The sequence below is a fragment of the Lepidochelys kempii genome, chromosome 8, assembly GCF_965140285.1.
Source record: "Lepidochelys kempii isolate rLepKem1 chromosome 8, rLepKem1.hap1, whole genome shotgun sequence".
NCBI classification, from domain to species: domain Eukaryota; kingdom Metazoa; phylum Chordata; order Testudines; family Cheloniidae; genus Lepidochelys; species Lepidochelys kempii.
The window spans coordinates 1527779-1544894 of NC_136387.1; the positions used below are offsets into that span (position 1 = coordinate 1527779).

At 67.0% G+C, this 17116-nt stretch overlaps 1 protein-coding gene across 5 annotated transcripts in view; it reads right to left on the reverse strand.

The window, feature by feature from the left end:
* Nucleotides 1-467: 467 nt before the first annotated feature.
* Nucleotides 468-17116, reverse strand: part of CDHR2 (cadherin related family member 2) — a 76872-nt gene continuing 60223 nt past the window's right edge. For 4 of the 5 annotated variants that reach the window (XM_078853965.1, XM_078853964.1, XM_078853963.1 and 1 more), the window contains 10 exons: nt 13705-13807; nt 13509-13597; nt 12896-12979; nt 12458-12535; nt 11346-11406; nt 10302-10426; nt 9976-10089; nt 1584-1664; nt 1344-1416; nt 468-754 (listed from right to left, as the gene is read on the reverse strand). In XM_078853965.1, coding sequence (XP_078710091.1) covers nt 587-754; nt 1344-1416; nt 1584-1664; nt 9976-10089; nt 10302-10426; nt 11346-11406; nt 12458-12535; nt 12896-12979; nt 13509-13597; nt 13705-13807 — 976 coding nt within the window. In that variant the 3' untranslated portion in view covers nt 468-586. The remainder of the gene's footprint in view (nt 755-1343; nt 1417-1583; nt 1665-9975; nt 10090-10301; nt 10427-11345; nt 11407-12457; nt 12536-12895; nt 12980-13508; nt 13598-13704; nt 13808-17116) is intronic. The other variant, XM_078853966.1, reaches the window with a different exon arrangement.

Below are 17116 nucleotides of genomic sequence, written 5' to 3' on the forward strand. Positions count from 1 at the left end.
GCACCAGCCAGGCGGAGGTCACACAGCCCTGGGCCGGGCATCAGGCTGTGCCAAGCGCAGAGGGAAGAGCCGGCCCAGTGGTGCCAGGGCTGCCACCTCCACACCCCAGTCACTCCATGCTGTACCACAGCCCAGGAGGATGCCTCAAGCCAGGGCCCAGCAGGCTCCTGTTCCTGGCCTGTGCCTTGTCCTCCCTTGCCCCAGGCTGACCCCCAGGTGCTGTCTCGAGCAGGGAGAGGCAGCTGCACATACCCCACTGCCCATGCTGGCCCCGACCCCATGGCCAGCCCTGCACAGCCCCTGCCCCACAGCCCTGCCCTGCTTCCCAAAGTCCCGCTCCTCACAGCCCTGCTAAGAGCTGCCAGCCATGCAAGCAAGGGCCCAGACACCACTGAGCCAGGCTGAGGGCATTCAGACAGTCCTGGGGCGCTGTGTGGGCCCCCCCACACACACACGGGAAGCGGGACTGCCAGCCCCAGGCTGGGCAGGTTTATTGGCTGGGACGGGGCCATTACAGAGCCAGCAGATAGCTCCAGCTCTACACTGGGAGGTGCCACACGAGTCCCGCTGCGCCAGCCGGGGGCTCTCACAGGTCTGTGGTGTCCAGGCAGGGGTTGCTGAAGGTGAAGGTCCTGTTGGGGTCTCCCGGTGGCCGAGCCGGCTGGCTAGCCGGATTCGTGCGGTGGGCCTGCAGGGCGGCTGTCAGGGGCTCCTCACGGCTGTCCAGGTGCGCTGGAGCCCCTGCCCGGCCCAGCTGGGGAAGGAGAGCAACAGGGATGCCTTAGGGCATGGGCCACAGTGCACCCAGCAGAACTGCCCCGTGCCACCCAGCTGCCCACGCCAGCCGCCAGCTGGACCCATGGCTACGGCCCAGCAATGAGCCAGCCTGGTTGGCGTCCTCAGCGGCTGCACTGTGGGGAGCCAGGCTCTGAGTGCACGGAAGTGCCCGCCCCCGGGGGTACCCTGCCTCTCCCCCCAGCATGGCTGCCCTCTCTAGTCAGCTGCGGTCCTGGCTCCACCCACGGCTGCTGGGCACCGTTAATCACCCCACGGCGGCTGTTTGCACATGGTGCCAGCCGCCCCCCACTCCTGGGCGCCTGTCCCCACCTCCCCCTCAACCTCCACCCCCAGATGTGCCAGGCGCACCCGCAGCAAAGAGCAACGGTGCCGCTAGGCCAGGAACCAATGTGGGCACCAAAGCAGGGAGCTGCCATGGCCATTGCCCTCAGGTGGGCACCCAGCATGGGGGAGGCAGAGCTAACGCACAGCCAGAGCGGGCGTCCCACAGGGCAGAACGCGCTGCCAGGCAGGGCACGGCGAACGTGGGGGGGCTGCTCCCTCACCTGCAGCACCGGGGGCCCGGGGCTGCCCCCCTCCGCCGGGTTCTCCACCATGTTTTCATCCAGCGAGTTCAGGCTGTGGGGGAGGGAGCAGCACAAATTAGCCAGGGTGACGTCAGGCCGGGCAGTGCCCGTTCGCGGGGCTGGGGGGACACCGGGGGCACAGGGCGGACTCCCCCGGCTTGTCCCCATGGGGGCCGGGGCACCGGAGCCCAGCCCCCCAAGGACGCGTTCCCGTCCCACCTGGCGTCATCGGCGTCTGAGTCCTCGTCAAAGCCCAGGTCCGCAGGCGGGTCCAGCGTGAGATTGAGCACGGGGTTAGCCCTGGGGAGAGACCGGCCAGGGTGAGCAACACAACAACACAGCCACCCTCACCACACCCACAGCCCGCACACCCACGACACGCCCACAGCCCGCACAGCACAACGACGCACAGCCACCCTCACCACAACCACGACACACCCACAGCCCGCACAACCACGACACACAGCCACCCTCACCACAACCACGACACACCCACAGCCCGCACAACCACGACACACAGCCACCCTCACCACAACCACGACACACAGCCACCCTCACCACAACCACGACACATCCACAGCCCGCACACCCACGACACACAGCCACCCTCACCACACCCACAGCCCGCACACCCACGACACGCCCACAGCCCGCACAGCACAACGACGCACAGCCACCCTCACCACAACCACGACACACCCACAGCCCGCACAACCACGACACACAGCCACCCTCACCACAACCACGACACACCCACAGCCCGCACAACCACGACACACAGCCACCCTCACCACAACCACGACACACAGCCACCCTCACCACAACCACGACACATCCACAGCCCGCACACCCACGACACACAGCCACCCTCACCACACCCACAGCCCGCACACCCACGACACGCCCACAGCCCGCACAGCACAACGACGCACAGCCACCCTCACCACAACCACGACACACCCACAGCCCGCACAACCACGACACACAGCCACCCTCACCACAACCACGACACACAGCCACCCTCACCACAACCACGACACACCCACAGCCCGCACACCCACGACACGCCCACAGCCCGCACAGCACAACGACGCACAGCCACCCTCACCACAACCACGACACACCCACAGCCCGCACAACCACGACACACAGCCACCCTCACCACAACCACGACACACAGCCACCCTCACCACAACCACGACACATCCACAGCCCGCACACCCACGACACACAGCCACCCTCACCACACCCACAGCCCGCACACCCACGACACGCCCACAGCCCGCACAGCACAACGACGCACAGCCACCCTCACCACAACCACGACACACCCACAGCCCGCACAACCACGACACACAGCCACCCTCACCACAACCACGACACACAGCCACCCTCACCACAACCACGACACACCCACAGCCCGCACACCCACGACACGCCCACAGCCCGCACAGCACAACGACGCACAGCCACCCTCACCACAACCACGACACACCCACAGCCCGCACAACCACGACACACAGCCACCCTCACCACAACCACGACACACCCACAGCCCGCACAACCACGACACACAGCCACCCTCACCACAACCACGACACACAGCCACCCTCACCACAACCACGACACATCCACAGCCCGCACAACCACGACACACAGCCACCCTCACCACACCCACAGCCCGCACACCCACGACACGCCCACAGCCCGCACAGCACAACGACGCACAGCCACCCTCACCACAACCACGACACACAGCCACCCTCACCACACCCACGACACACCCACAGCCCGCACACCCACGACACACAGCCACCCTCACCACACCCACAGCCCGCACACCCACGACATGCCCACAGCCCGCACAGCACAACGACGCACAGCCACCCTCACCACAACCACGACACACCCACAGCCCACACACCCACGACACGCCCACAGCCCGCACAGCACAACGACGCACAGCCACCCTCACCACAACCACGACACACCCACAGCCCGCACAACACGACACACAGCCACCCTCACCACAACCACGACACACCCACAGCCCGCACACCCACGACACGCCCACAGCCCGCACAGCACAACGACGCACAGCCACCCTCACCACAACCACGACACACCCACAGCCCGCACAACACGACACACAGCCACCCTCACCACAACCACGACACACCCACAGCCCGCACAACCACGACACACAGCCACCCTCACCACACCCACAGCCCGCACACCCACGACACGCCCACAGCCCGCACAGCACAACGACGCACAGCCACCCTCACCACAACCACGACACACAGCCACCCTCACCACAACCACGACACACCCACAGCCCGCACAACACGACACACAGCCACCCTCACCACAACCACGACACACCCACAGCCCGCACAACCACGACACGCCCACAGCCCGCACAGCACAACGACGCACAGCCACCCTCACCACAACCACGACACACCCACAGCCCGCACAACCACGACACACAGCCACCCTCACCACAACCACGACACACCCACAGCCCGCACAACCACGACACACAGCCACCCTCACCACAACCACGACAAACCCACAGCCCGCACAACCACGACACACAGCCACCCTCACCACAACCACGACACACCCACAGCCCACACAACAAGACACACAGCCACCCTCACCACAACCACGACACACCCACAGCCCGCACAACCACGACACGCCCACAGCCCGCACAGCACAACGACGCACAGCCACCCTCACCACAACCACGACACACCCACAGCCCGCACAACCACGACACACAGCCACCCTCACCACAACCACGACACACAGCCACCCTCACCACAACCACGACACACCCACAGCCCGCACAACCACGACACACAGCCACCCTCACCACAACCACGACACACAGCCACCCTCACCACAACCACGACACACCCACAGCCCGCACAACCACGACACACAGCCACCCTCACCACACCCACGACACACCCACAGCCCGCACACCCACGACACACAGCCACCCTCACCACACCCACAGCCCGCACACCCACGACACGCCCACAGCCCGCACAGCACAACGACGCACAGCCACCCTCACCACAACCACGACACACCCACAGCCCGCACAACCACGACACACAGCCACCCTCACCACACCCACAGCCCGCACACCCACGACACGCCCATAGCCCGCACAGCACAACGACGCACAGCCACCCTCACCACAACCACGACACACAGCCACCCTCACCACAACCACGACACACCCACAGCCCGCACAACACGACACACAGCCACCCTCACCACAACCACGACACACCCACAGCCCGCACAACCACGACACACAGCCACCCTCACCACACCCACAGCCCGCACACCCACGACACGCCCACAGCCCGCACAGCACAACGACGCACAGCCACCCTCACCACAACCACGACACACAGCCACCCTCACCACAACCACGACACACCCACAGCCCGCACAACACGACACACAGCCACCCTCACCACAACCACGACACACCCACAGCCCGCACAACCACGACACACAGCCACCCTCACCACAACCACGACACACCCACAGCCCGCACAACCACGACACACAGCCACCCTCACCACACCCACAGCCCGCACACCCACGACACGCCCACAGCCCGCACAGCACAACGACGCACAGCCACCCTCACCACAACCATGACACACCCACAGCCCGCACAACCACGACACACAGCCACCCTCACCACAACCACGACACACAGCCACCCTCACCACAACCACGACAAACCCACAGCCCGCACAACCACGACACACAGCCACCCTCACCTCAACCACGACACACCCACAGCCCGCACAGCACAACGACGCACAGCCACCCTCACAACCACGACACGCCCACAGCCCACACAACACGACACACAGCCACCCTCACCACAACCACGACACACCCACAGCCCGCACAACCACGACACACAGCCACCCTCACCACACCCACGACACACCCACAGCCCGCACACCCACGACACACAGCCACCCTCACCACACCCACAGCCCGCACACCCACGACACGCCCACAGCCCGCACAGCACAACGACGCACAGCCACCCTCACCACAACCACGACACACCCACAGCCCGCACAACCACGACACACAGCCACCCTCACCACAACCACGACACACCCACAGCCCGCACAACCACGACACACAGACACCCTCACCACAACCACGACACACAGCCACCCTCACCACAACCACGACACACCCACAGCCCGCACAACCACGACACACAGCCACCCTCACCACACCCACGACACACCCACAGCCCGCACACCCACGGCACACAGCCACCCTCACCACACCCACAGCCCGCACACCCACGACACGCCCACAGCCCGCACAGCACAACGACGCACAGCCACCCTCACCACAACCACGACACACCCACAGCCCGCACAACCACGACACACAGCCACCCTCACCACAACCACGACACACAGCCACCCTCACCACAACCACGACACACCCACAGCCCGCACAACCACGACACACAGCCACCCTCACCACACCCACGACACACCCACAGCCCGCACACCCACGACACACAGCCACCCTCACCACACCCACAGCCCGCACACCCACGACACGCCCACAGCCCGCAGAGCACAACGACGCACAGCCACCCTCACCACAACCACGACACACCCACAGCCCGCACAACCACGACACACAGCCACCCTCACCACAACCACGACACACAGCCACCCTCACCACAACCACGACACACCCACAGCCTGCACAACCACGACACACAGCCACCCTCACCACAACCACGACACACAGCCACCCTCACCACAACCACGACACACCCACAGCCCGCACAACCACGACACACAGCCACCCTCACCACACCCACGACACACCCACAGCCCGCACACCCACGACACACAGCCACCCTCACCACACCCACAGCCCGCACACCCACGACACGCCCACAGCCCGCACAGCACAATGACGCACAGCCACCCTCACCACAACCACGACACACCCACAGCCCGCACAACCACGACACACAGCCACCCTCACCACAACCACGACACACAGCCACCCTCACCACAACCACGACACACCCACAGCCCGCACAACCACGACACACAGCCACCCTCACCACACCCACGACACACCCACAGCCCGCACACCCACGACACACAGCCACCCTCACCACACCCACAGCCCGCACACCCACGACACGCCCACAGCCCGCACAGCACAACGACGCACAGCCACCCTCACCACAACCACGACACACCCACAGCCCGCACAACCATGACACACAGCCACCCTCACCACAACCACGACACACAGCCACCCTCACCACAACCACGACACACCCACAGCCCGCACAACCACGACACACAGCCACCCTCACCACACCCACGACACACCTACAGCCCGCACACCCACGACACACAGCCACCCTCACCACACCCACAGCCCGCACACCCACGACACGCCCACAGCCCGCACAGCACAACGACGCACAGCCACCCTCACCACAACCACGACACACCCACAGCCCGCACAACCACGACACACAGCCACCCTCACCACACCCACAGCCCGCACACCCACGACACGCCCATAGCCCGCACAGCACAACGACGCACAGCCACCCTCACCACAACCACGACACACAGCCACCCTCACCACAACCACGACACACCCACAGCCCGCACAACACGACACACAGCCACCCTCACCACAACCACGACACACCCACAGCCCGCACAACCACGACACACAGCCACCCTCACCACACCCACAGCCCGCACACCCACGACACGCCCACAGCCCGCACAGCACAACGACGCACAGCCACCCTCACCACAACCACAACACACCCACAGCCCGCACAACCACGACACACAGCCACCCTCACCACAACCACGACACACCCACAGCCCGCACAACACAACGACGCACAGCCACCCTCACCACAACCACGACACACCCACAGCCCGCACAACACAACGACACACAGCCACCCTCACCTCAACCACGACACACCCACAGCCCGCACAGCACAACGACGCACAGCCACCCTCACAACCACGACACGCCCACAGCCCACACAACACGACACACAGCCACCCTCACCACAACCACGACACACCCACAGCCCGCACAACCACGACACACAGCCACCCTCACAACCACGACACACCCACAGCCCGCACACCCACGACACGCCCACAGCCCGCACAGCACAACGACGCACAGCCACCCTCACCACAACCACGACACACCCACAGCCCGCACAACCACGACACACAGCCACCCTCACCACAACCACAACACACCCACAGCCCGCACAACCACGATGCACAGCCACCCTCACCACAACCACGACACACCCACAGCCCGCACAACCACGACACACAGCCACCCTAACCACAACCACGACACACCCACAGCCCGCACAACCACGACGCACAGCCACCCTCACCACAACCACGACACACCCACAGCCCGCACAACCACGACGCACAGCCACCCTCACCACACCCACGACACACCCACAGCCCGCACAACCACGACACGCCCACAGCCCGCACAGCACAACGACGCACAGCCACCCTCACCACAACCACGACACACCCACAGCCCGCTCAACCACGACACACAGCCACCCTCACCACAACCACGACACACAGCCACCCTCACCACAACCACGACACACCCACAGCCCGCACAACACAACGACGCAAGCCACACTCACCACAACCACGACACACCCACAGCCCGCTCAACCACGACACACAGCCACCCTCACCACAACCACGACACACAGCCACCCTCACCACAACCACGACACACCCACAGCCCGCACAGCACAACGACGCACAGCCACCCTCACCACAACCACGACACACCCACAGCCCGCTCAACCACGACACACAGCCACCCTCACCACAACCACGACACACAGCCACCCTCACCACAACCACAACACACCCACAGCCCGCACAACCACGATGCACAGCCACCCTCACCACACCCACGACACACCCACAGCCCGCACACCCACGACACACAGCCACCCTCACCACACCCACAGCCCGCACACCCACGACACACAGCCACCCTCACCACACCCACGACACACCCACAGCCCGCACACCCACGGCACACAGCCACCCTCACCACACCCACAGCCCGCACACCCACGACACACAGCCACCCTCACCACAACCACGACACAGTCACAGCCCGCACAGCACAACAACAGTACAGTCATCACAACCACAGCCAGCTGTCCCGGCGTCCCCGGGCGATGCTCTGGAACTGCTCCCCACGAAGCCAGGCAGGACTCTGGGGAAGTCTCCTCTCGGGGGCAGCCTGTCTGCAGGACACAGCTCCCCCGGCTTCCACCTTCCTGGGTCTGACCTCGGAGCATTCAGCCTCCTCTGCCCCTCCGTGCACTTCCCACAGCGAGTCCGCCCAGGCGGGGTCCTGGGGAAGCCAGAGGGTCCTGCCCCCCAACTCCGCAGTCAGACGGGACTCTCAGCCAGCCAGTAACACAGAAGGTTTATTAGACGACAGGGACATGGTCTAACACAGAGCTTGTAGGTGCAGAGAACAGGACCCCTCAGCTGGGTCCATTTTGGGGGGCAGGGAGCCAGACAACCCCATCTGCACTTCACTCCTCGTCCCCAGCCAGCCCCAAACTGAAACTCCCTCCAGCCCCCCCTCCTCTGGGCTTTGTCCCTTTCCTGGGCCAGGAGGTCACCGGATTCCTTTGTTCTCCAGCCCTTTAGCTCTCACCTTGCAGGGGGGAAGGGCCCAGGCCATCAGTGGCCTTGAAACAGGGTGTCGGCCATTGTCTGTGTCCAGACCCCTGCACACACCTGCCCTCTAGGGCTCTGCAATGATCATACACCCTTACCCCACCCCCTAGAGACTTAAGAACTGCGTAGGGGAAACTGAGGCACCCCCACACAATTCGGAGGAAACATTAAGAACAGTCCCACTTCGTCACACCAGCACAGCCACAATCACCACAACCATAACACAACCACAGCCGGCACAGCTCAGCAACATCCTTGCCCAGCCACAAAGCCACAGCATCACTGCAACGCAGCAGCCCAGCACGCAGCCTGACGCACCCCGAGGCGCTGGGCTCGGATCGGCAGACACGGCGCACAGCGGGGTGGAGTGGTGTGCAGCCGGGGCACGGATGGGGCACACGCAGCCAGAGGCCATTCACATGCTCTCGGGCCATGCAGGGGGCCTTTGCCCTTTGGGCACGTGGCCCTCGGTGCCCCGTCGGGTGCAGCACATGGGGTGGAAGCAGCTCTGGGCCCAGGAACATCCACCGCAAACATACCCATAGACCCATACCCATACCCACTGCCATCCCCTCTCTGCTTCCCAGTGACCTCTGTGTGGGCACCCCGGCTGGCACAGTGCTGGGGCATGTCACATCCCTGCTCCACCCTCTTGGAGCTCCTATAGCCAGGCTGCAGCCCCAGCTCCCAGAGATGGGTGCCCAGGCAGCTCTGGGGGCGTACTCAGCGCCCCTCCTGCAGGCCGGCAGGGCAGGCCCAGGGCCCGTGCTCACCCCTCAGCGTTGTATTTGTTTGTCCCGGGGATGGCCGGCCCCTGCTGTGCCACGTTGGCTGTCAGTGTGGATGCCATCTTCAGCGCCTTCATGGCCTTCACCTTCCTCCTGTAGCTGCAAAAACGAACAGCGGGCGGGGTGGGTGACGGGGCGTGGAGCAAAGGGCAGTGCTGGCTGGTGCGGGACACGGGGACAGGCTGGCACCTGGCACAGGGTGGGCAGCACTGGCTGGTATGGCGAAGGCACAGGAGAGGCAGAGGACATGCATGGGCAGGGGCAGCAGAAGGAGGCATGGGGCAGGGGCTGGGCAGGTGGGGGTCTCATACCTCCGGCTGGTGGCCAGCAAGGCCAGCGTCATGACGAGAAGCAGCAGCACCAGGCCCGCAGCCAGCCCCACGATGACGCCAATCAGCTCTTTCTCCTTACTGGGCTCCACCACGGTCCCGGGGCCCTGGGCACAGAGACACGTCACCCCCCGCTGCATGGGCTGGGCCACCCCAGCACCCCCCAGAGGGGGATCCAGCCCCTCTCCAGCCAGCAGCCTGGTCATTGCCGAGGTGCTGGGGGGTCGCTGTGTTAGAGGGACCCTTGTGTCACAGGGCAGTCCTGCCTGGGGTGCCTCCATCCCCCTCCGTGAGTGTCCCCAGGAATCCATGCCAGCTGCACAGACTCTGCGATACGCTCCCTGGGGTCAGTTAGCTGCAAAACCCCAGTGCAAATAGCCCATCCCAGCCCCTTCCTCCCCCCCAGGGCACTGCCCTTACCCCGTCGACATGGCATGCACCACGTGCCAGCATCCTCCACCCCAGCCCTGTCCTATGCCACTGCCAGGTCAGCCATCCCAGCCCTTTCGGCACAGTGCACCCCCACTCCTCCCAGCCGGACCCCCACCTCTCTGCTGGGAGCTCGTCCTCCCGGGGGGGAGCATCCCTCGTCCCCAGCCCCGTTCCCCCGGTCCTGTCCAACACGCAGTCTCCCCTGCCATCAGCCCCCTCGGGCCGTCTGCTCCGGGGGGTCAGCCATCAAACCTCTCGCTGCTCCCCGCCTTCAGCCTTCCCCCGAGAGCCTCTCTGCCCGGCAGTGTCCCAGGCCCCGGTAGCTCCAGCTGACCCAGGCTGTCGCCAGACTCCCCTAGGGACACGCAGCCCCGGTGCCCCCTCCAAACCCAGCGAGGAGCCGGCTGATGTGACATGCTGCTTTCAGGCGAGCAGCCATGGCCCTAAGGGGGCAGGTTCCCACACGCCCTGCCCTGCCCTTCCTCCGAGAGGAGACAGCACGTCCCCAGCCCGGCTGGCTCCCCGGCCCCTGTCCGCCCGCTGGCCGAGGCAGCGGGGCTCTGCCCCAGAGCTGGGCCGCTCCACCACACTCACGATAATGGTCAGTCCCAGCTGGATCAGCTCGCTCAGGGCCTGCTGGTTGCTCTGGACCAGTCTGTTGGGGACACAACCCAGACACGAACCCCACTCGTGCTGCCCCAGATGGCCCTTGCTCGGGTACCCCACCCATGATGCCCCCCAGGCTCCAGCCTATAGAGCCCCCCAGCCAACCCCCTCTGCCTGGGCCCCTGTAACGAAGTGGGACTGTTCTTAATGTTTCCTCTGAATACTCTAGGGGTGGCTCAGTTCCCCCTAGGCAGTTCTTAAATCTCTAGGTGGTGGGATAAGGGGGTGTAATTGTTCAAGAGCAAAGGGCCAGGGTACATAAATGGCCGACACTCTGTCTCCTGGCAACTGGTGGCCTGGCCCTTCCCCCCTGCAAGGTGAGAGCTAAAGGGCTGGAGAACAAAGGAATCCGGTGACCTCCTGGCCCGGGAAAGGGACAAAGCCCAGAGGAGGGGGGGCTGGAGGGAGTTTCAGTTTGGGGCTGGCTGGGGACGAGGAGTGAAGGGCAGACGGGGTGTCTGGATCACAGCCCCCCAAAATGGACCCAGCTGAGGGGTCCTGTTCTCTGCACCTACAAGCTCTGTGTTAGACCATGTTCCTGTCGTCTAATAAACCTTCTGTGTTACTGGCTGGCTGAGAGTCCCGTCTGACTGCAGAGTTGGGGGGCAGGACCCTCTGGCTGCCCCAGGACCCCGCCTGGGCAGACTCGCTGTGGGAAGCGCACGGAGGGGCAGAGGAGGCTGAATGCTCCGAGGTCAGACCCAGGAAGGTGGAAGCTGGGTGAGCTGTGTGTCCTGCAGACAGGCTGCTCGCAGGAAGGCGACTGCCCCAGAGTCCTGCCTGGCTTCCCGGGGAGCAGTTCCCGAGCATCGCCCAGGGACTCTGTGACAGCCACCCACTCACAGTACCCCCCAGATGGCCCTCTGCCTGGGCCCCCCCCCCACGGTGCCCCCAGGCTCCTGCCCACACCATCCCCACAGACAGCCCTCTGCCCGGCCCCCTTCCCACACTGCGCCCCCAGACGGCACTCTGCCTGGCCCGCCCACGGCACCCCCCCAGACTGCCCTCTGCCTGCCCCCCTGCCAGCTAACCCCACTCACATGCTGAGCTCGTTCACCCCCAGGGCCGTCCCGTTGCTGTACACAAAGTACGCCTCCATCACGGACTTCTCCTGGGCCCTGCAGGATGCGAGAGGCCATCATATGAGCTGGGAACATGTCGATGCCAACCTCAGAGTACGGCTCTGCCACAGCCCAGCGGTGCCATCCCAAGCCCAGGGCCCCTGGCCCCTGCTTTAGCCCTTGTCCCGGCTCCCCGCATGTCCCGACTGCAGACACACAACCCAGGGCCAGCCGCCACCAAGGACCTGGCCTTTGCCTGCCTTGTCGTCATCCCCTGCCAGAGCTACCCCCACCTACCTCCCCCTCCCCATCAGCCTGCGCCCCACCCCACCCCTCCCCCAGGATCCTGCCCCGGCCCCACGGCCTTGGCCACCCCTACCCAGCCTGTGCCCTGCCCCCTTCCCACGCCTTGGGCACCTGGACGATCTGGACTGCGATGCATCCGCCGCGGACTGGATCACTGCCACGTAGACCGTTGCCCTTGTCGCCACCGTCAGAGCCCTGGAGCAAGCAGGAGGGAGCCTGGTACATGAGCCGTGCCCCACGCCCGCAGCCCCAGGGAGCCCCAGTCTAGCTGCCTCACGGGCCTGGGGGCAGGTAAACACATGCCACTTGCCAGAGCCAGGTGGGTGCATCCGCTTCTCTCCTCCGATGTCACGGGTCAAAGCTGGCCCGAGCGGGTGCCCCGGGGAGCCTTCTCCACTAGCCAGCAGCACCAGGTGGCTTGGGCATTCAGGGCCCCGCCGGTGCGGCCCGTGGCCCATGCAGCAAGGGGGCGGGGAGCTGCAGATCAGGGCTGATGGGAAGGTGGCACTGGACTAGCGGGGGGAGGGCTGTGTGGGAGGTGGGCACTGAGCGTGCCACATGGTCCTGGGTACCAACAGTTCCCTTTGTCACAGGGGGGCACACCGCTGTGTCATTTGCACACGCGTAGGTGCAAATGGCCGGCCAGGTGACTGGGCAGACGCAGGGCAGGACATCCCAGCCCTGCAGGCTGCCACACCCCGTCTGTGCCCCGTGCCCCTCTCACGCTTTGATCTTGTCCGAGTTGTCCTGCACTTCATTCACGGAGGTCGAGAACACCAGCCTGACCCGGTAGCTCTGGTCCACGGTGAAGATCTGCAATGGGGACGGGGGGGAGAGCGCCGGTGGGTGAGCCAGGCTGGGCGTGGGCACGGTGCCGTGCCCAGTGCTGGCCGCAGAGACGTGGCCGGGAGGGTACTCACGTCCAGCACAGCCAAGGAGCTGAGTGACTGTGTCCCGCCGTCCTGGGCCTCCACCGTCACCTGGTACCGGCCCTTTAACGACCCATCCAGGTTGCTTGCAACTCTGTCAGGACAGCAGGGTGTTAGATGCTCCCCGCAACCCAGCTCTCTCCCCGCCCCACTGCCCCACAGGCCCAGCTACCCCTGCCCCACTGCCCCCCCAACCCAGCTCTCTCCCCGCCCCACTGCCCCCCAGCCCAGCTACCCCTGCCCCACTGCCCCCCAGCCCAGCTACCCCTGCCCCACTGCCCCCCCAACCCAGCTCTCTCCCCGCCCCACTGCCCCACAGGCCCAGCTCTCTCCCCGCCCCACTGCCCCACAGGCCCAGCTACCCCTGCCCCACTGCCCCCCCAACCCAGCTCTCTCCCCGCCCCACTGCCTCCCCAACCCAGCTCTCTCCCCGCCCCACTGCCCCCCCAACCCAGCTCTCTCCCTGCCCCACTGCCCCCCCAACCCAGCTCTCTCCCCGCCCCACTGCCTCCAGGCCTAGCTACCCCTGCCCCACTGCCCCCCCAACCCAGCTCTCTCCCCGCCCCACTGCCCCCCAGCCCAGCTACCCCTGCCCCACTGCCCCCCCAACCCAGCTCTCTCCCCGCCCCACTGCCTCCAGGCCTAGCTACCCCTGCCCCACTGCCCCCCCAACCCAGCTCTCTCCCCGCCCCACTGCCCCCCAGCCCAGCTACCCCTGCCCCACTGCCCCCCCCAACCCAGCTCTCTCCCCGCCCCACTGCCCCCCCAACCCAGCTCTCTCCCCGCCCCACTGCCCCCCAGCCCAGCTACCCCTGCCCCACTGCCCCCCCAACCCAGCTCTCTCCCCGCCCCACTGCCTCCAGGCCTAGCTACCCCTGCCCCACTGCCCCCCCAACCCAGCTTTCTCCCTGCCCCACTGCCCCCCCAACCCAGCTCTCTCCCCGCCCCACTGCCCCCCAGCCCAGCTACCCCTGCCCCACTGCCCCCCCAACCCAGCTACCCCTGCCCCACTGCCCCCCCAACCCAGCTCTCTCCCCGCCCCACTGCCCCCCAGCCCAGCTACCCCTGCCCCACTGCCCCCCCAACCCAGCTCTCTCCCCGCCCCACTGCCCCCCAGCCCAGCTACCCCTGCCCCACTGCCCCCCCAACCCAGCTCTCTCCCCGCCCCACTGCCTCCAGGCCTAGCTACCCCTGCCCCACTGCCCCCCCAACCCAGCTCTCTCCCCGCCCCACTGCCCCACAGGCCCAGCTACCCCTGCCCCACTGCCCCCCCAACCCAGCTCTCTCCCCGCCCCACTGCCTCCAGGCCTAGCTACCCCTGCCCCACTGCCCCCCCAACCCAGCTCTCTCCCCGCCCCACTGCCCCCCAGGCCCAGCTACCCCTGCCCCACTGCCCCCCCAACCCAGCTCTCTCCCCGCCCCACTGCCTCCAGGCCTAGCTACCCCTGCCCCACTGCCCCCCCAACCCAGCTCTCTCCCCGCCCCACTGCCCCACAGGCCCAGCTACCCCTGCCCCACTGCCCCCCCAACCCAGCTTTCTCCCTGCCCCACTGCCCCCCCAACCCAGCTCTCTCCCCGCCCCACTGCCTCCAGGCCTAGCTACCCCTGCCCCACTGCCCCCCCAACCCAGCTCTCTCCCCGCCCCACTGCCCCCCAGCCCAGCTACCCCTGCCCCACTGCCCCCCCAACCCAGCTCTCTCCCCGCCCCACTGCCTCCAGGCCCAGCTACCCCTGCCCCACTGCCCCCCCAACCCAGCTCTCTCCCCGCCCCACTGCCCCACAGGCCCAGCTACCCCTGCCCCACTGCCCCCCCAACCCAGCTTTCTCCCTGCCCCACTGCCCCCCCAACCCAGCTCTCTCCCCGCCCCACTGCCTCCAGGCCTAGCTACCCCTGCCCCACTGCCCCCCCAACCCAGCTTTCTCCCTGCCCCACTGCCCCCCCAACCCAGCTCTCTCCCCGCCCCACTGCCCCCCAGCCCAGCTACCCCTGCCCCACTGCCCCCCCAACCCAGCTCTCTCCCCGCCCCACTGCCCCCCCAACCCAGCTCTCTCCCCGCCCCACTGCCCCCCAGCCCAGCTACCCCTGCCCCACTGCCCCCCCAACCCAGCTCTCTCCCCGCCCCACTGCCTCCAGGCCTAGCTACCCCTGCCCCACTGCCCCCCCAACCCAGCTTTCTCCCTGCCCCACTGCCCCCCCAACCCAGCTCTCTCCCCGCCCCACTGCCCCCCAGCCCAGCTACCCCTGCCCCACTGCCCCCCCAACCCAGCTACCCCTGCCCCACTGCCCCCCCAACCCAGCTCTCTCCCCCGCCCCACTGCCCCCCAGCCCAGCTACCCCTGCCCCACTGCCCCCCCAACCCAGCTCTCTCCCCGCCCCACTGCCTCCAGGCCTAGCTACCCCTGCCCCACTGCCCCCCCAACCCAGCTCTCTCCCCGCCCCACTGCCCCACAGGCCCAGCTACCCCTGCCCCACTGCCCCCCCAACCCAGCTCTCTCCCCGCCCCACTGCCTCCAGGCCTAGCTACCCCTGCCCCACTGCCCCCCCAACCCAGCTCTCTCCCCGCCCCACTGCCCCCCAGGCCCAGCTACCCCTGCCCCACTGCCCCCCCAACCCAGCTCTCTCCCCGCCCCACTGCCTCCAGGCCTAGCTACCCCTGCCCCACTGCCCCCCCAACCCAGCTCTCTCCCCGCCCCACTGCCCCACAGGCCCAGCTACCCCTGCCCCACTGCCCCCCCAACCCAGCTTTCTCCCTGCCCCACTGCCCCCCCAACCCAGCTCTCTCCCCGCCCCACTGCCCCCCCAACCCAGCTCTCTCCCCGCCCCACTGCCCCCCCAACCCAGCTTTCTCCCTGCCCCACTGCCCCCCCAACCCAGCTCTCTCCCCGCCCCACTGCCCCCCAGGCCCAGCTACCCCTGCCCCACTGCCCCCCCAACCCAGCTCTCTCCCCGCCCCACTGCCCCCCAGGCCCAGCTACCCCTGCCCCACTGCCCCCCCAACCCAGCTCTCTCCCCGCCCCACTGCCCCCCAGGCCCAGCTACCCCTGCCCCACTGCCCCCCCAACCCAGCTCTCTCCCCGCCCCACTGCCCCCCAGGCCCAGCTACCCCTGCCCCACTGCCCCCCCAACCCAGCTTTCTCCCTGCCCCACTGCCCCCCCAACCCAACTCTCTCCCCGCCCCACTGCCTCCAGGCCCAGCTACCCCTGCCCCACTGCCCCCCCAACCCAGCTCTCTCCCTGCCCCACTGCCCCCCAGGCCCAGCTACCCCTGCCCCACTGCCCCCCCAACCCAGCTCTCTCCCCGCCCCACTGCCTCCAGGCCCAGCTACCCCTGCCCCACTGCCCCCCCAACCCAGCTCTCTCCCCGCCCCACTGCCTCCAGGCCCAGCTACCCCTGCCCCACTG